This window comes from Hyposmocoma kahamanoa, unplaced genomic scaffold, assembly GCF_003589595.1.
Source record: "Hyposmocoma kahamanoa isolate Upper Pololo Valley unplaced genomic scaffold, ASM358959v1 67, whole genome shotgun sequence".
NCBI classification, from domain to species: domain Eukaryota; kingdom Metazoa; phylum Arthropoda; class Insecta; order Lepidoptera; family Cosmopterigidae; genus Hyposmocoma; species Hyposmocoma kahamanoa.
Genome location: NW_020653855.1, coordinates 807,590 through 826,837, shown reverse-complemented (window position 1 = coordinate 826,837; position 19,248 = coordinate 807,590). Strand labels below are relative to the sequence as shown.

The following is a 19,248-nucleotide window of genomic DNA, read 5'->3' as shown; positions in this document are numbered from 1 at the left end:
TGAATTTCTAAGTTTTAATCTGTTCAAATGAGCTGCGAATTTTCCATGTCCGAAGTGTAAATTTTTTTGAGGGTGATTTTAAATTAAGTGCCAGGGTTTCGTGGGAATATTCTTCTAACAATAATGACATCTGTCACACATCTGTCAGTATATTTTTCATGGCATTAGCCACTAGCCGATTAGCCAAAAAAATTACATGAAAATCAGTTCCGTTTCGTGGGATTCCGTTCCGTTTTATGTTACATAGTAGTTACATTCCTTAACGATTTTCTTGAAATTCAGGTAAAAAAATTGTTTTAAATTCTGAATTTCTAGATTTTGTGAGCTCTTTACAAAAAACCAACACAGGGACAACTCCTTAGCCATTTTAATAATTATAATATTTTTTATTCATCTTAAGCATTATATTCAAGCATTTAAGGTAGTTCTCCTTCACGTCCTATTGATTTTTCCACCCTGTATATAGTGACAGTAATTCCTTACGGAGCTGTATTGTAACAATCTCAGTATACAGAGTACTAAAAAACCAACTTCAAAAGTTTGTCGAATTACATCTATTTGCCAGGTTTTTTTAAATCGGTTACTGGATAGGGCGCGAAACCGGATTCACCTCCTAGTTTGCCACCCTTAGAGGTGGAATACTTTGTTCAAATTTAAATGGGATCACTACTGAGGTACCCTCTTTCCAAAAAAAAGAGACTCATCAAACTCTGTTCATAAATGAGTTATCGCATAACACACATATAAAAACAATACAGTCGAATTAAGAACCTCCTCCTTTCTTTGGAGTCGGTTAAAATGTATTTTGAATACAGTTGCTCAAAACGTGATATTTTTCGTACTACAAATCGTGCCGAAAATTGGGATTTTCGCACTAGTGCTTTTTACTTTTCCATTTTTTTAAATTTACTGTTGTTTCAAATGTTAAACGTAGAACTAAAGAGGTTGTATATTTATTTAATATTTATGTGCTTTGTGACGTAAGTCATTCGTCATTAAAACTTATATTTACTTACAAACATCTTATTTGTTTAAATTGCATAGGTGTTTTATAAAACAACGGATTACATTTAAAAATACCAAAATATTTTCGTAGCCAGGATACTCGTGAACAATGACTAACTTTCCGCACTTGTATCAAAAATAACTATATAAAGTAAAATAAACGTATTATTTCAATTGTACTAACTTGATCAACAGCATGAACGTGATGCGGCGTATGCGCTTCTTGTGCAGCTCGTGGCGGTGCGCGCGACAGAAGTTGCCGAAGCGGCGCGACACGGCCGCGTCGTCGCTCTCGCCGCTGTCGCGCACGCCGATCATCAAGATGTGAATCGGCTCGAAGGGCTGCGGGGAAATGGGCTACACTTTATCCTGTTCATATGCACGTAATAATAAAGATGTAGTCCAATTTAGCCATACGATGGTGTGCATTAAACAATCGAAACAAAAAATCATACGGTCGATGTAAATAATCCATGGGCAATAAAACATAGAAATAGAAACCATTTATTGCAACGCCACATTATAAAAACAGCACACAAAAAAAGGATAAATAAAGTTAACAGAAAACAGCGTAACAACATTTACATTGTAGTCCTAAACCGCCGAAAAGATCACAACCAAGACTAGGCTGAGTAAGTAACGGACATATGCGTCCCGAAACGGATAATAAAATAAAATAAACTACATGAATACGCACGCACGCACGCTGGCATGAACACCACAGGCATGCACGCTACGTACGCACGAGCCTACACACACTCACACGCAAATATTTACGTCGGAACCTTCATGGTTTAGAACTGAATCTTCAGACATCGTTTGTGCAGATTAAGGGATTAATAATAACTAAAGGACGTTATTTAGCTAACTAAACTAAGTTCAAAATCGCTAATCAATGCAGTGTAGGGTTTTGGTACTTGGGATGGTATCATTCAAAATGCCAATTATTGTAGTCAATTTACACGGGAAAGTGAAGGTTATTTTAATAGCAGTAGAGCTCCTTGTGAAAGAGTTCATCCAGGATAGTACTGCCACCTTACCTATTTCTGCCGCCAAGCACTAATGTGCTCTTTTCTGTGTTCCGGTTTGGGACTTATCAACTTATGTCTCAGGGTGACGGGCGCAGTGGTAGTGCCCCTCAGATCTTTGCGTTTTAAAGCTCATGAGTGGCATTGCAACTGTTATGGACAGGCATTTACTATCAGGCGCACATGTTCGTCCCGTCACTTGATATTATAAAACAAAACAAAAAGGTGCATCTCCAGATCAAAGTATTATATAACCTTAACGCAAAAAATTATTTAGTTTAGAACTGTCAAATCAGTCGACGGCCACAGACTACTCCATAATTTTAGTCATAGTAAGTAGATAGAGGATAGAGTTTATACCACTAGTTTATTATTATTATTGTTACAAATACCGACCAAAAACAAAGTAAATTCCTTCGATCCAACTGGAGTTGAACCAGCGTCTGTTGCCTGACCGTGGTTACATATACGAATATGATTGTGGCAAAAACATCATGATAATAAATAAAGTCAAATAGTCTTTATTTCAATGGTAAACAAATTAAACTTGAAATCGTCATACCGATTAAACTGTACTGCTCATTCGTAAGGCAGATTCTTTGCCTTCAGAAGAATGAGCTAAGAAACTCTAACTCTATTTTTTTTAATATAAAGTGACGGGACGAATAAGCCGTGCACCTGATGATAAACTACACGTTTATCCATAAAAGTTGCAGTGCCACTCAGAGCTTTAAATCGCAAAGATCTGAGGGGCACTGCCACAGCGCCCTGAGATAAGAATACATTTATCATTACAATATTTAATTTAAACATCTTAGATCGAGACTACCTGCAAGGCTAAACGGGTCACTACCACGAATTTTTGTTATTCAAAGCTGTAATAAAAATAAAATATAATGTTATACCACTTCATCTTCCACGATTTGCTTGTAGTCGGCACCGACGTTTATGCTTGTACTATCACGGCTCTCGCTGCCCTCTTGCAACGCTTGAAGATCCTATAAAAGAATAAAGGCTTAATAATTAAGAGAGATATAAGGAAGGACATGAGCAACAAAGATTATATCGAGAGCGTCATCTGTACCGCGCCGTCGCGCAAGCTTGGCATCCTGAACAAGGTGCACCGATTTTTTACTCCAGAGCTGCGATACCTGTTGTATAAAGCTCAGGTCCGAATCAGCATGGAGTACTGTTCGCACCTTTGGGACGGCTCTGCCAAGTACTTGCTCGATGCCCTAGATGGACTGCAGCGCTACGCCTTCCGTGTTGTCAACGATCCTCATGTAACTGAGCATGCGGAGTCGTTACAGCTTCGCAGAGATATAGCGTCTCTTAGCGTATTCTGTCGCCTGTACCACGGTGAGTGCTCTGAAGAGTTATTCAACCTTATCCCTTCCTCTCCTTTCCATCAGCGGACCACCCGTGCCGGACTGCGTTGCCACAGTTGGACGGTCAGTTCAATACCGTCCCGCACTAAAAAGTTTGGCAATTCGTTTTTATGCCGAACCATCAAATTGTGGAACCAACTCCCGGCGCATGTATTCCCTCCCCTCTATAACATCGGGTCCTTCAAACGTAGTGTGAAGAAGCATTTGGCCAGACCGGCAAAATGATAGTGACGGAGTGAAGATATTTGTGTTTTCCATCCGTTACTCTCATCTCTGGACTGTATTCGCACTTTACATCAGGCGCGGTGCAGTCATTTTGCCGAGTCACAATAAAAAAAAAAAAGATATAAACATAATATCATGTTGCAGTTGCGAGAAAACTCCGTGGCGAAATTGTCGCCTCCGTTCACATTCCGTTTGGCAGCAATGTAAATCGAGTCTAAGTCGACCAATTTCTGCTATGTGTCTGTTGTCGATATAACGTCTTTACAGTTTTAGAATATTGAAATTGTTTAATGATATTTCAGCTATGCATCGTTAGAGTAAGTTCCGATAAGTCGAACCCGTTAACTAATTGTAACTGTGTTTAAAAAAGAATTTTGTGCTCTATCTTTTTCTATTTAAAACGGATATTTGACCATTTGTCACATAGCCGCGTTTTAGTTATTGGACGGCAGAGATCTTTGCATTGAGTTTTCGACTTTCGATACATGTTTATACAGCTTGGCCACCAAGAACGTTATTAGTGAGACATTTTCTCATAAAACATTAGTTCTTCGAATCTAAATGGATATCTAATTAATTAAAGATTCGAATTACCTATAATGTCTAATTGACATATGTTATTTAGTACAATTAGAAAGATGTTTATCGTTTGACGATTTGATAAAATGATTATTTAGTTCTAATATTTTATTTACAACTCATAACGTATAAATTGTATTGTATATAAATTAATTAAATTGCTGTATTAATAATGTCAATGTGAGACTGTCTTCCACAGTTGCTGTGCCCTTGCAGGGCGTCACATATTAACTGCCCAATATTGTAAGTACTACCTGTAAGCTTCATGTGTGATATGCAATAAATAAATAAATAAATAAATAAATCGCGTACATTTGTTTTTTCAAACAAACCAACGTTCCAGGCCCTTTACTGGTCCCATGGTCACGGCTGACTGAGATGGCAAAGTTATCAATCAGTTACGTCTAATGTTAATGTAAACCGCCCGATTTAGGCTGTGATTTGATAAGCATCGGACTCTTTTCAACAGTGCGCGGGTGCGATGTGGTGATCGGAGGCGACGGCGAACTCGCTCGCGTTCTTCACACACATTCCTCGCTGGCACACCTCACACGCATTACTCCCTCTCGCGTACCTCGCACACAATCCTCACTCGCATCTCTCGCTATTTTGTATGAACAAATATTTCACTCCGCTAACCCTCTTTCACCAGAGCCACGCTAAGCGATGCTAGGAGAATGAAGTACTCCTATTGGTGGATTTTTTCTCGCACATCGCCTAGATACCTCGCACATCTCTGGTAGATTCGCAGCCTTAGATCCGAAAAAATTGTGAAAACCTAAGAACTCGCCATGATAACAATTCTTACCTCTCGTCTCACATACGCGTTTGACGCGAAATCGTGAACCAAATCCAGTAGTTCGTCGGCGTATTGTACGAATTCATCGAACGAGTCGAACGCGGCCAAAGCACCCGTTCGGAAGTGACATTTGCGCATCGCAGCCGAACTCAACTCGGCCGGGATGCCTTCTACGTCCTGGGCTGAGGCCAGCTCAATCTCCGATTGGCTGATGGGTATTCTAGAAAGGTTATACCAATGTCTTGATTAATAATAGCTTATTATTTTAAGTTCATTAAGAAAGATATCCAAAAAATTAACTTTAGAACTAAGTCCAAACTCATGGTACCACGACTTCGTTTAACAAAGGCAAACGATTCATTTATGGGGAACTGCGTACGTTTTCACAATAAAATTTCGGAGTAACAATATAAAATATCGAATATGACGTTACTCAACGCTCTTCTGCCTCCCTGATTGGTTAAATATAAGCAGTATTTGACCAATCACGGACATCTCTATTCCATCTCTTTGGTTTTTGTTTTGTAGTGATTGTGTGGCTTTCGTTTGATTGTTGTCGTTGTCGTGGATTGTTAACAAAATCTATAACTCGAACTATATTTACTTCATGATAATATTCTACAATATTTAAATAATAGAAATTGCCATCGAGATTAGTTACAGAAAGAAAACTAACCTGAATATTACTAATACATTAATCCGTACCTGAGAAGCATTACACTACAGTGTAATGCTTCTCAGGTAGTGCAACTTTTGCAATTTTACAGGGAACGCGATTTTGTGTCGAAATGCAGCATGTACAACATTTAGAATGGCTTGAAATAAAACTAATTGAGTTTTAATAACATTTCGAGCTACCCTAATTGTCGTACAAACTGCTTTTCGACACAAAATCGCTTCCCCGTAAAATTACAAAAATGTTTACTCGTACAAAACGTACTGCATGCAATCATTACATAATTTGGTATTAAAATTTCGTGACTATTACTTTATTGACGGTACTTGAGTCCAGGCGTTTAATAAAATAATTTTAAAAAAATATGACACGCATATTGCAGATACCCAAGACATAGGAGATCGGTAATAAAACTAAATGGAGCTGGTGTATATGTCCTACGAGACAAGGTGATGACAAATGGTGTAAAGCGACAACGGAATGTTGGATAAAACTACAATAACGTGTACCGTCCTGCGGCGACATGGGTAGACGACATCGTCAAGGAGACAGACGGTAGATGAGTGAGTCTAGCGCAAAATCGTAGTGGATGGCACAAACTACATAAGGCACAACAGGTTTGAAGTCGAGCTGTATTATATGATCTTAATTGCAACCTCACAAAATAAAAAGATAGAACAAATAAATAAAAAAGAAACAAACGTTTTAATCAATTTCAAAGTTAACAATCAATTATCAAATATCATTTTTAGTAGCAGAAGAGCTCCTCGTGAAAGAGTTCGTCTGCCACTTAAATAAGAAATAGGTATATTTCTGCCGCTAAGCAGTAATGTCAACGTACTGTGTTCCGGTTTTGAAGGGTTAAGGGTGCTGGTGAAATTACAGGCACACACTTGTCAACTTAAGTCTCAGGGTCGTATTCCAGAACTCTACTCAATGCTCAAGTCAGGACTTGAGCAGACTTGAGTATGATTTCAAGCACTGGAAATACGACCCTAATGGCAACCCTCAGTGTCGGGCGCAGTGGCAGTGCCCCTCAGATCTTTGTGATTTAAACAGGCGCGTAGTTAACGTGAAGGGCGCACGACTTGTTCGTCCCGTCACTAGACATTATATAAAAAAAACTAACAAATAGGAAATGAAACTATTTTTTCGGATTTAAATCGTGTTATTTGTTTTTCAAACAAACCATCGTTTTGTTTATTTAAATTAATAAAAATTCATATTAATTATGAATACAAAGATCGAACACTCAGAAAAAATTCCTTCGATCCGGCCGGATTCGAGCCGACGTCTTCTAGCACACCGTGCCAGACCAGACGATAAGATTTGTCATAGATGGCGGCTACGGCTTTAAGCCGTTGAAAACGGCTTCACATAGAAAAACCCGTGAGGTCCGCTGGTTCGTTCCGTGGCTGAGTTGGTATAGCGTCTGACACGGTATGTTAGAAGACGTCGGTTCGAATCCGGCCGGATTGAAGGAATTTTTTCTGAATGTTCCATCTTTGTATTAATAATTATAACAAACTATATAGTAAGTAAATATATTTGTTATGTTATTATTAGTCTTTCCTCTGGATTGATGGCTTGCTACATATTTGTTTTGCCTAGGCTTAATAATTCTTGAAAAACATTTATTGGCATGTGGTAGTACTTAACAAATTGATCTGGATGTTCACATAAACTTGTGCATAATATATGAAACTGCCCACACTTTAATCATTTCATATTGAGTGGATGTATCCAGCTTCTTTTTCTTTTTCGAACATCGTCTTCTAATGCTTCATAAATGCATACCATTTAATGGATCCATTACACTATTACGACACAAACACCCCGTATAAACGTTTAAAAGCAACTGAATAAATTTGGCCTCACACCACGGATGCACATTACGATTCCATATTTATGAAATCGGTTTAAGTTTATACGATCTAACGGTTTTTTTGTATGTAATTTAATTGAATACGATTTTCAAATGAATCAATTTAATAGAAAGGCAAATCGAATCGTCTAGATCAGAAAGCAACAAACTTTTGTATTTATTTATTTCTAATAATATCATTCAATTTGAACAAAACGCGATTGATTTACAACACATTAACTGCCTCTGTGGCCGAACGGTCACCATGCCGGACTACGTTTACTTCTCTCGTGAGGAATAACGTACACACTCAACATAGCCCCGCAGTAGGGAAACCCTGTGTCGCGGGTGCTATGGACACACACATAGACAACCACAAATTACACCCAAACTCATGAGATAAATAAATGGAGGTCATACAAATATTTATCCCGGCCTGGGAATCGACCCTGGGACCTCTGCATGGCAGTCCGGCATGGTAACCGTTCCACCACTGAGGCAGTTAAAAGTGAGTTTGGGTGTAATTTGTGGTCTCCCTAGTGCGGGGCTATTTTGAATGTTTGCGTTATTATTATCACATATCGCACTCTTAATACAATAGTGTATTAACTCAAGAAGTGGACTTTTTCAGAATTGATGAAAAACGAATTACTTCTCGCAAAAAATCATTAAAATTTATATGTTGAAGTTTATTATAGACACTTAAACAATTTCTTAAATATATTTAAAAATAAAATGGGAAAACTAATTTCATATTTTTGAATAAGGATTATTTTCGCCCAATTAGCTCACGTAAAGTGTGTCTCATTTTGAATTAAGTAGATATCTTTTAGCTGTTTCTAACAATATTCTAAAGACTGTATTTAATATTATATCTAAAGATATAATATGAAATTTCACATATTTTGAGTTACAACACTATTGTAATAGCAGTGCGATATGCAGTTGTAGTTAATAAAGTTATAAATAGGATTTCCCTACATTTTGGGCGTTAATGGGTTTTAACCCGATTTAAATCCGGCTTCAGAAAGCTCCGGGTTAAAACCCGGGCGCTTAGCCAACTCTGGCTGCACTCATCACGATCTTGCACTAGTTTCATTCATCCGTCCTAAAATTCGTTGGCAATCTACAAAAACAAACATTTCACCTGTTGGGATGTCCAGTAGGCAGCAAGAACTGGAAGTGCACGACGCCCAGCTCCCCGGAAAGTGCTAGATGCTGCAGACAGCTTATGTCGTATGAGGTGTAGGCGCGACGGATGTACACTTCAAGAGCAGCATTACAAACCTGTTGACAAAATAACAATAATAATAATATAATAATAACGCACACACTCGACATAGCCCCGCACTAGGGAAACCCTGTGTCGCGGGTGCCATGGACACACAAATAGACAATTACAAATTACACCCAAACTCACGAGACAAATAAATGTAGGCCATACAAATATTTCTCCCGGCCCGGGAATCGAACCTGGGACCTCTGCATGGCAGTCCGGCATGGTAACCGTTCGGCCACGGAGGCAGTTAAAACAAAAGATAATTAAGTCATCAGGTCAATTCCAACAACAACATAGCAACAGAATACTAGAAAACCAACCTCAAAAGTTCGTGGAATTGCATCTATTATTGAAGTCGGTTACCAGAAAGTACGTGAAACCGGATTCATCCGCTAGTTTGCCACCCAAGAGGTGGAATATATTCTTCAAATTTAAGTGGGACCACTAGTGAGGTAGCCTCTTTGCAACAAAAAATAATCATCAAAACCGGTTAACAAATTATAAAAGAGTTATTGATGCCTTACTTCCTCAAACTCGTATCTTATAAAGAGTGATTTTCAGGAGACGGCAAAACTTTCTATTTATTTTAAATTTCTTATCAAGGGCACAGCCCGGACACTCCATGCAACGGTCGAAAATTATTTACCTACTACTACTACATATAGCAAGGCGCTATCTGCACACGCGCAAATGTGTGCGTGAAGTGGAGTTAGAGCGGCAATATAGCGGAAATATTAACGCGAATCTATAATTCTAATAATAGAATGCAGCGCAGATTACTACATATACTTTGCAGAATCCTAATAATTACATGTCTATTATGTATTTATATCGATATAATATCATATTTTTCATTAATTCACTAACTACAGTAATATTGAAGATTTATTTAAAAAATATATTAAAAGCACTTCAAATGTTATATTTTGGACTGTACTTTTAAATAAGGTAACCAAGGTATTTGAAATTGCGTGTCCAAGTTGATCATCATTACTTAGTTAATAATTAGGTATATTCACTACTTACGTATATTATTATAGAACCCTTGTCTACTAGCTCACTAAGTCATGGCGCCTCATTATATTGATATAATAAATCTGTATTTTTTATACATACTTAAATTACTTTGCAGTAAATAAGTGAAGAAAACAATAACTGACTGAGTCTCAGACTTAAGTTTTTTTACTTACTTCGTTTCATCTTTCGGAAAATGATGATAAACAGCCGTACACAGTACAATTCACGACCATTATAAATAGTAACGTACAATGATGTTATACGTTAACGTACAAGTTTCGTAATGAATAAATGACAAGTATGTTCAAATATCAAAGCCGTTTTCGCGCAAAAACGGCTCGCCGGCAACCTTTTTGTCATTCCGTCAATGTGACCGGCAATGTGCGGGGCGTGGTGCGGTATCTAAAGCTAGGGAGGGGCGGAGAGTGTCCGTTCTCTTTACTTTTTGTTCTCTGTCAGGGGTCTTAATTTGGACGTATCACTTTAAGAATAGGTAAAAGCCTGTGTGTGAATATAAAGGAAATGTAATATGAAATCAGCCTGCAAAATTTGTATATACAGTCCATTTCTTACATTTCAGTAACTTTGTGCTTTAAGATACGAGCTTGAGGAAGTAAGGCGACGTTATCGCGTGACATACATACAAAAAAATACACACGGTCGAATTAAAAACGTACTCCTTTTTGGAAGTCGGTTCTTGAAGAGATACCCGAAAACTTTTACGTTTCCTTAACATTACGCAAATTTCAACTATTCTTTGTCCTGCCAAGTAAAGCATTCTCGATAAAACCGACTAATCTCTTATTTCATAATCTTTGTAATTAATTACGAATCGCTGACCTTCTCACAACACAACCCCTCATAAAATCAAAGGGAATATTTAACAAGGCGGTGACAATCAAGGAGGCGTTACAAAATGTACGAAACTAAATTACAGACCGTAGTATAATTGATTCAGTTAATGCGCCGCCGTGATCAAAGGTTACAAATTGGATTTGATATATGTAGTTATCGAGTTTACATGTCCAAGTACAGAGGGTGATCCTTTTAGTATTATTTTTATTTAGTATTTTCAGTATATAGTATTTATTTACTAGCAATCATGTAAAGTATAATTTAAAATGTACAATACATGTACCCACCCTATAAAGGTGTAGCTAAAAATTAAGCATAGGAAATAATCAAAGCAATAAACAAAAATAAATAATAAATTATTAAATTCTTTTAAATAATAAAAATTTTAATAAATCACACCCAATGAAACAATGCACTTATGTACTAATTATTGTTACTAACGATGAATTAAATTAGGGATATAATATCTCTGTATTGCTTAAAAATTCTTCTATTTCCATTTCCTATTCCACCTTTCCATTATTTCCACCCACCTAAACTTACCATATCTAAAAATACCCCATATTACCATAATACTTTCAATAGTAATATTTAATAAGATCCCATGCTATATAGCACTTGATAAAATGAAAAAGTCTTCTCTAATAAACTGAGGTTCCTGCTCATACAAAAGTGCTATTTTTTTATAATATCAAGTGACAGGACGAACGCGCCTGTCCATAACAGTTACAGTGCCACTCAGAGCTTTAAATCGCAAAGATCTGAGAAGCACTGCTATTGCGTCCATCACCCTGAGACATAAGTTGACCAGTACCATGTGCCTGTAATTTCACCAGCACCCTTACCCTTCCAAACCGGAACAAAGTAATGCTGACATTACTGTTAATATATGAAGCGGGCGAACGGCGCTCGAATGACACGCGCACAGATCGCACAACGTAATTCTCATATGCAAGCCTCTCGCAAACAGGCGCATTTGCCAGATCTGTGATGACAAAAAACAGTGAACAGAAGACGCTAATGAATGCAGAGTTTAGGGTAAACAATAAGCAGTTTTGGTCGAGTGGTTGGACACCAGTTTTCATGGTGTCGCCGTCTGTGAGGTCCCGGGTTCGATCCCCCGCCAGGTCGGTGTAGAAAACTAACTTCTCTATATTGTCTTGGATCTGGGTGTTTATGGTACCGTCGTTGTTTCCGATTTTCCTAACACAAATGCTTTAGCTACTTACTTTATGATGTTTATTTATTTATTTATTTTCAAGGGATAAAAAACAATTGTACATGGTATAATAACATTCAACAATATTATCCACGTATTGTTACTATTAAAATTGAAATTAAAATTGTTGCGTGCGATGAGTAAGGCAAAACTGAAATCAAGTAAAGTCAACAAAAAACGAATTAGCTCAGAGTTTCAATAATAGCTTTTTTAAATTTAGAAGCAGGTAAATAAAATATGTCAATAACACTAAATAAATCATTGTACTGAGAAAGAATTCGCATGCCAGCATTGACTTACAATTATATGGACGTTGGGCCCGCGCTAAAAAGTGTCCGAACTTATAGGGCGTTAAAATCGTATACAGAGCGTCGTTCACGCTTTAGTCTTCGTTTGTTTCTTCTGACAGCGAAGCAAGCAAAAATAGACAGTACTGCGATGACATTACAATATAGATTCAACGTTTTAGCTTTTTCATATTCCTTTACATGTCACTACGTTTAAATAGGTTGACTTGGGACATTTTTTTCGTGATTTTTGTATTCGACTCGTCGTCCATTTATTTGTAAGTCGATGCATGCCAGCATTTGTTTTAAACATCGGGTAGGAGCGCGTACGTCGCCGACGAACTCTCATGGATACATTGTATTTAATATTTTGCACAAGATTTGAACAGTCAATCAAATTATGACAAAGTCTACGGAGTGTAACAGCCTGAAGAAGCATTCTATTGTGAGTTAGCATTCTAGACTTAGACAGTAAGATGTTGTTTAATATAATATAGTCAAAGTTACTTAGGTCAGTTTACTGCATAAAATGGGGATAATTACAAGTATTATTACCCCGTGATAGTGCATAGTCCAGAAGAATATTTCAAGTTAACAAAAAGTAACCCAATCTACAATACAAAACTTAAGTATAACTCGGCTCACTTATTACCTTGTCAACGAGATTCGCGATGACATGATTGGCAATCAAGAGCTTTATATAATGAGAATACGGGTCTAGTTTGTTAGTTATTTTGTAGGAATACGGAAAGTATAGAAGAATTTGTTTATATGAAAAGAAATGTGGGGGTGTCGAAAGAAAATGAAGGCTGAAAAAAATGGTAAATCTTGAATTATTGCTGTTTTTGGTACGAGGCTCTGTCTCTGTCAAAATCCAATAGACAAGATGCTCGCTAGCAGGCATTGTATCTCCTTAGGTTACCTATCAGTAGCCCGAAATGACATATTCCAGAAATAACGTTTGGTCGAATTTTCATAACCTCGAAAGTAATTTTGAGAGGAAATATTACAGACAAGGAAGGAGCAAAATTCGTCCCATTCCACGAAACGTACAAGATAATATCTTTCTGCATGGCTGCTGGTTTTCTATATCCAAATCCGTCGAACGAGAAACATCGTTTAGTAATTATACGTAAGTAATCTAACAACTGAATTTTGTGTACACACACCCACAAGTATAAAATATTTTCATAAACTTGTGGGAGATTTTTTTAAATCTGTATTTAATTTCAGTGCTTTGTTCCAGAGAACATGTCAACCCAACCATAACCATGTTCTAATTGTTAAACAGTAAAAATAATTTTTGAAATTGTTTAGAGGAAGTCGGTCGGACCATAAATGGCAAACTTTCCGTGTTCGTTTTTTGAAAGTAATGCAAACATTTCCGAGCATGTTTGAGAGTGAATGAGAAAGAATGAATAAGAAAGGATTGCTCGACGAGTACGAGTTCCTCGCTAGTGCTCGGCTGATCAAGCAATCCCCGTTCCCGTCGAGACTTATGGTGCTTTTCTCAACCAATGTGAGGAAATAATAAAAGACTATAGAGATGAAGATGTATAACAGAAAATGTAAAAAAATATTAATTCATAACAAAAATAATGCTTCACATGTTATGTTAGGATAATTGCTAAAAGAAATTATTGTTTTTCCACGCACATTAATATTATTAGTCTGCAGAATATTTGATGCGTGTGGTTCATGTAGTTCTCCAGTGCTTGAAAGTTTCATAAGTTTTCATGTATTATTGTTTTCGTGTATCTTTGTTCAAGGTTAATATCCTCCTATTCTATGGCTATCCTATGGGTCTTGTTTTAAATTAGGCAGAGTATTATCCACTACTGTATTTTCGTTATCGCTCTTCTCATTAGAACTAATTTTCACGACGAAAATACAAAAAAGACGAAAAAACAAAAAATAATACCAAAGCACTTTAGTTCATTTTAAATAATAAGCGGTAAGCAGCTATTTTATATTCTCGCAATTACGAACACTTGGCAGTGGGCTGTATAAGTTTTTCTTTTGTCTGTTTAAATAGTTTATTATTATTAGATAAATTCTGAGGCTCTAGTGAAAAGGGGTAAATGTCAAAACAGCCAACTTAACAAGGAAACGCGAAAAACACTTAACGCTTAATATCATATTAAGCTTTAACTGTTTTTCGCGTCGCCTTGTAAAGTTGGCTTTTTTGACTTGTACTCCTTTCCACTAGAGCCACAGAATTTTAAAAGTTTACAGCCGCGAACGGCTGCAACTTTGCAGGCCTTAGCCGGGAAAAAAACGCACGGTCCATATATGACAAACTTTCCGAATTTGTTTTTTAGAAAGTAATGCAAATATTTCCGAGCATGTTAGAGAAAAAGTTTCTTTTGTGTACTGTTTCCAGTTATGATCTACGCATCAATAACGCCAGTGACTGTTATAATTTTATACGACATATGGATCAGCCTGCAAACGCGCGACGTAGAGAATGTCGTACGACATGGTACTATCATCGTACCGTTCATGGTTGTCTTGACAAAGGTATGGGTAGTACGACAGAACAATAAATACAGTAGAAGTGGTTAGTTAGCGTCTGACGCGTGGCAAGTATAGGTCTCGAAAGACCTATCTGAATTCAGTCCGCTATTTTCGCTGTGTGGTATGGTTGTGTCATTCTTTCGTGCAAATTCTCTAAAACCCTAGAAAAATATCTCCCGTGGTGGTATTTCATATCATCGGAAAGTCTAAATTTAATAAATTTTCAATTTTCTGTTCATCGAAATTATTTTTTTGTTACAAGAAACGAAGTTAAAGCTTAAATCCCTGCAATATGGTCGCTTCTTGTTTGGAGACCTAAATTAATAACTCCAATTCGTCGTCGTTCAGCAATTAACCGCTAGATGGCAGCACATTGATTGAAATTTCAACATAATATCAAAACGTCGTAACTTGTAATGATAGGTATTAATGGTATTGACCTTTTAACGATATGCCACGAGGGTAAAGTTCAAATTATATTAACAATCCAGAATTAGTTATTTCTTTTTAAACTTGAAACTAAGACCAATGAATATACAATGTATTGATTTGCATTCTCGCTATATTTACAGAGGTAAAAAGGAAATTGAGCCCAAATCACTAAAAAAATAAATCGAAAAAAGTTCGTAAATTCCTATTTTTTATTTCACTGCGGTAAACAAATTTGATTCCAAGGTCATTGACTTGCACGGCACTTGCAAACATTTTTAGATCTATTTGGTGGTGGGGTGCGGGTAGCGACGGCGGGGAAGTGTCGTATCGAGCGCGCGATTGGTAGATCAGTCGACCTTGCTTCCCGTACTGCATATACGTCACGCTGGCTGGTCTGTCACGAAATGCCACGTGGTTTGGTATGTAAACAAGAGTTAGTAGTGCAAAAAAGAACCGCTACCTGGTACACCAGAACTTGATGGTAATCCATCAAGTACAAGTGCGTGTCTATTCATGTGGCATGATGTGAAACGTTTAGTTTACGCGGAGGAAACGAGTGTCGAAGTTTCTGCTTTCAAAGTTGTGGAATCTAATGTTGAAACGAAACTCACGTGCGAATCTCTGCGAGTTAGGTACTTCTAGCAATACTTTCATGTAATCTAAAGTTGGTACCAAATTTTTAGTTACAAAAAATAGTTACAAAAAACTATTTCAGTCAACTTTTCTAATTAATGTAAATAAATAGTAGATTATAACAATACTAATACATGACCATAATTTAAAAAATAGGTAAATAAGCGATCGAGAAAGATTACGTATCGCTCGGTGATGCGGGTGGCGGGGTCACTGCCCTTGGCGCGGTGCATATGACTTGAGACAATTTTGCAACACTTTACTAGATACCAGCCAGAGTATTGAACAGAATATATTTTTTAATAGTTTTAGATAATTTATCACTATTTCTATTATTAATTTCTTAAATATAGCGAGAATGCAAATCAATACACTGTATTTCTATTTTGTAGTGTTTCTAATAAAGAATGTGTGAGTTTTGGCAATATCGGTTCTGATAGTAATATATACACTTTCATGGTTTTTTTTTCTTCCGTGGGTTTCGAAGGTGGGGTCGAAGTTTATTTTGTTACTTCGGTCATCATAGAACCATGAACCAATAACTCACGAGTATTGCTAATATAAGGAGCGTAATCGGGTATTTAGTACCTATTGTGTACACCAGATGTCGCGACGAGTACCAAATAGCTATTCTTGCAACTAATTTCTTTTACATTGACAAGCTGCAATTTATCAAAGCTGTATCTAATTTCTAAGGGGCGTTCCGATTATGTCGTGACGACAGACAGTCGTACCAGATCGTCGATAAATTGTTGTCACGATCTACTGGGAACAGCTAGACACGTATTATCATAGTTCTCTTCAGTCTTCTCAGATATGTAAAGCAAAGATGGTAATGGGCAAATCATAGAAAAATGGGAAGAGAAAGAAAGCTTTTCTTTAATAGCAAAACGAGCTGACGAATTTAGTCAGACGGTGCATTTGAAATAACAATAAAACATTTTATTTTATTTTATTTAATAATATCAAGTGACAGGACGTAAAAGTCGTGCGCCTGACGGTGAGTTACACGTCTGTCCGTAATAGTTACAGTAATGCTGAAATTACTGCTTGGCGGCAGAAATAGTTAAGCTGGCAGTACTTCCCTGGACAAACTCTTTCACAAGGACCTCTACTGCTACTAAATAAATAATTTCAGATGTTCCTTATGTACCTCAAGCGCTGTGAAGCTAAACAAATAATAGACGAAATCAACCGAGACTATGAGAATTACAACAATCTACCGACAGATTACAAATCAATTGTAGAGAAGGGGATAAAAGGGAGCAAATTGAATGAGAAGTACTGGACCATCACTGTTTTCCATACTGTCATGATATTTCCTTTTATGGCGGGTGTGGAGACCATGTATAGTTTGCTTTTCAAAGATACTCCGCAAAAGGTAAGTACATCTTCACATACCTGACTAAACGCTTTGAATAGCTTTAGGCAATTGTTTCAATTCGTCTTTAAAACATCTATTTACTTGGGTCAACAAACAGTAGATCACGGCCTAATCAGTGGTCCACTTCTGAAAGCATTTCAAGAAACAGTTTCTTTCAAAGTAACGAAAAAACGCTTTCAAGTAGATTTCAGAAACGCTTACTTAAAGAAGCGACATTTTTAAGAAAACGACACGGACTCGCATCTGCAAGGTATGTATGTAGTTATTTCTCTATGGCTTTACGTTCTGCACACACGTTACGTTACTAGTTTGCGACTGGATACAAAACAGTTCATTCGTTCGTGATATAAACTTAGGTTACAATTCATAAAATAAGTCCCGAAAATATTAAATTTTTTCACTGTTTCTTTGTAAAATGGATCTCATGCTAGATGCATTCAGTTGATATATCTATGACAAATTAGACCGCCTACAGTACGCCTGAACATTTCGTCAACTAGTTCTATCTAGGCCCTAGGGCCTGGAAAAGCACTTTTCATTTCGTTTTTAGATAAAGACGTTATAACCCACCTCTACTTATCACTACGAACATTTTGCTTTGTCTGTCCAGGAAGATGGACGTCGTTAATTAATAGATGGCGCTGACATCTCTCTTTTTCGTCATACAATTTTTGAGAAACCGAAATATATTTCATAATATTTCATGTTTAAATAAAAACATGAGCCCAGAAAGCCTGTAGAAAGCATGACTTTGGAGATATTATTATGTGTATGTATATGGAAAAAGTGCTACCCGCGTTAGCCACCAGGGGTCTTATGAGCTGATGACTCTATACTCATTATGTGTAAAAATCGGGTATATAACCAGAAATAGAGACGAAATGGTATTTAATTTCTTTGAAAACCATTCTGCCAAGTTTCATTCGGTGACAACTGCGCTCCGACTGGCCTGACTGGAATTCGACACAATTGACGGGTGTCGTAGCTTTGCTATAATGGACGTAAATTGAAAAATTACATATTTAATATTTAATTACCGATGAAATGTGATTCCGTTGTTTTGTAATCAGATGTTTTACTGTTTTTCCCGCACCACCGAATGGAACAGCATTGTTCGAGATATTATCTTTATTACAAAAAAGAAATGTTTTGGAATATAAGGAGACGTATACGCAGGTCAGTTGTTGGCGCTGTACTATTTCAGCTTTCTAATTTGTGATTTCAGCGCAAACGAGAGTTGACATTTTAAAATGATATCAGTCCCATTTGACTGATGAGTTGCCAGGGATGGATGGCCCGTATTTCGTCTCTATTTCTGGTTATATACTTGATGCGTATAAGGTACTCTTTCCAGTAGACACAAAATGACAAGCATTTTACAGTAAATATGTAATGATTATGTCACCAACACCGTTAACCACTAATTACTACAAAAACTGAAAAGTGGTGAAGCATTTGACGACCTCAGTGGTCAAGTAGCTTGCAGGCCGGTTTTCATATTGTCGCCATCTCTGCGGTCTCGGGTTCGATCCACATATAGAACATTTTTCTGTATTTATCCAACTATATGTTTTGTGTTCTCATTTATATTCGGAGAGGATAATCATTTTGTTTTACTGTAACAGGTCATGGTTCACGATGTAAAGATACCCCATACTGAGCCAGAAACTAGGTTTGAGTCACCGTATTTCGAAACAATGTTCATCTACATGTTGTATTGCTGTTACATTTATATGTGTAATTTTATTGGGTAAGTTTATCGAGACAATTCGTGATTATTATCTTCTAACCCTGATTTATGGGTATTATATTATGTAGGATAGTATATTTTGAGAATCGCATAGAGATTTGTTTACAGCACTAACAATCGATGTGCAAAAAATATTGCATACGTTTAATAAAAATGACATATCAAGGCACACTTTCATCTTAATCCATGGTATGGTAAAACCATTACGACAGCATAGGTCGTGTTAACTATAATGTGATTTTAGTGCATCGTTATCTATCCGTAAGGCTCAAATTACATTGCCACGGTATGGAACTGAAGCATAGCATAAT

At 37.0% G+C, this 19,248-nt stretch overlaps 1 protein-coding gene across 1 annotated transcript in view; it reads right to left on the bottom strand.

Annotated features, from left to right (window-relative positions):
* Window positions 1–19,248, bottom strand: part of LOC113232122 (acetyl-CoA carboxylase) — a 117,314-nt gene that overhangs the window by 33,917 nt on the left and 64,149 nt on the right. The window contains exons 24-27 of the mRNA XM_026466759.1: window positions 8,712–8,851; window positions 5,034–5,244; window positions 2,939–3,031; window positions 1,186–1,347 (exon numbers count right to left, since the gene is read on the bottom strand). Coding sequence (XP_026322544.1) covers window positions 1,186–1,347; window positions 2,939–3,031; window positions 5,034–5,244; window positions 8,712–8,851 — 606 coding nt within the window. The remainder of the gene's footprint in view (window positions 1–1,185; window positions 1,348–2,938; window positions 3,032–5,033; window positions 5,245–8,711; window positions 8,852–19,248) is intronic.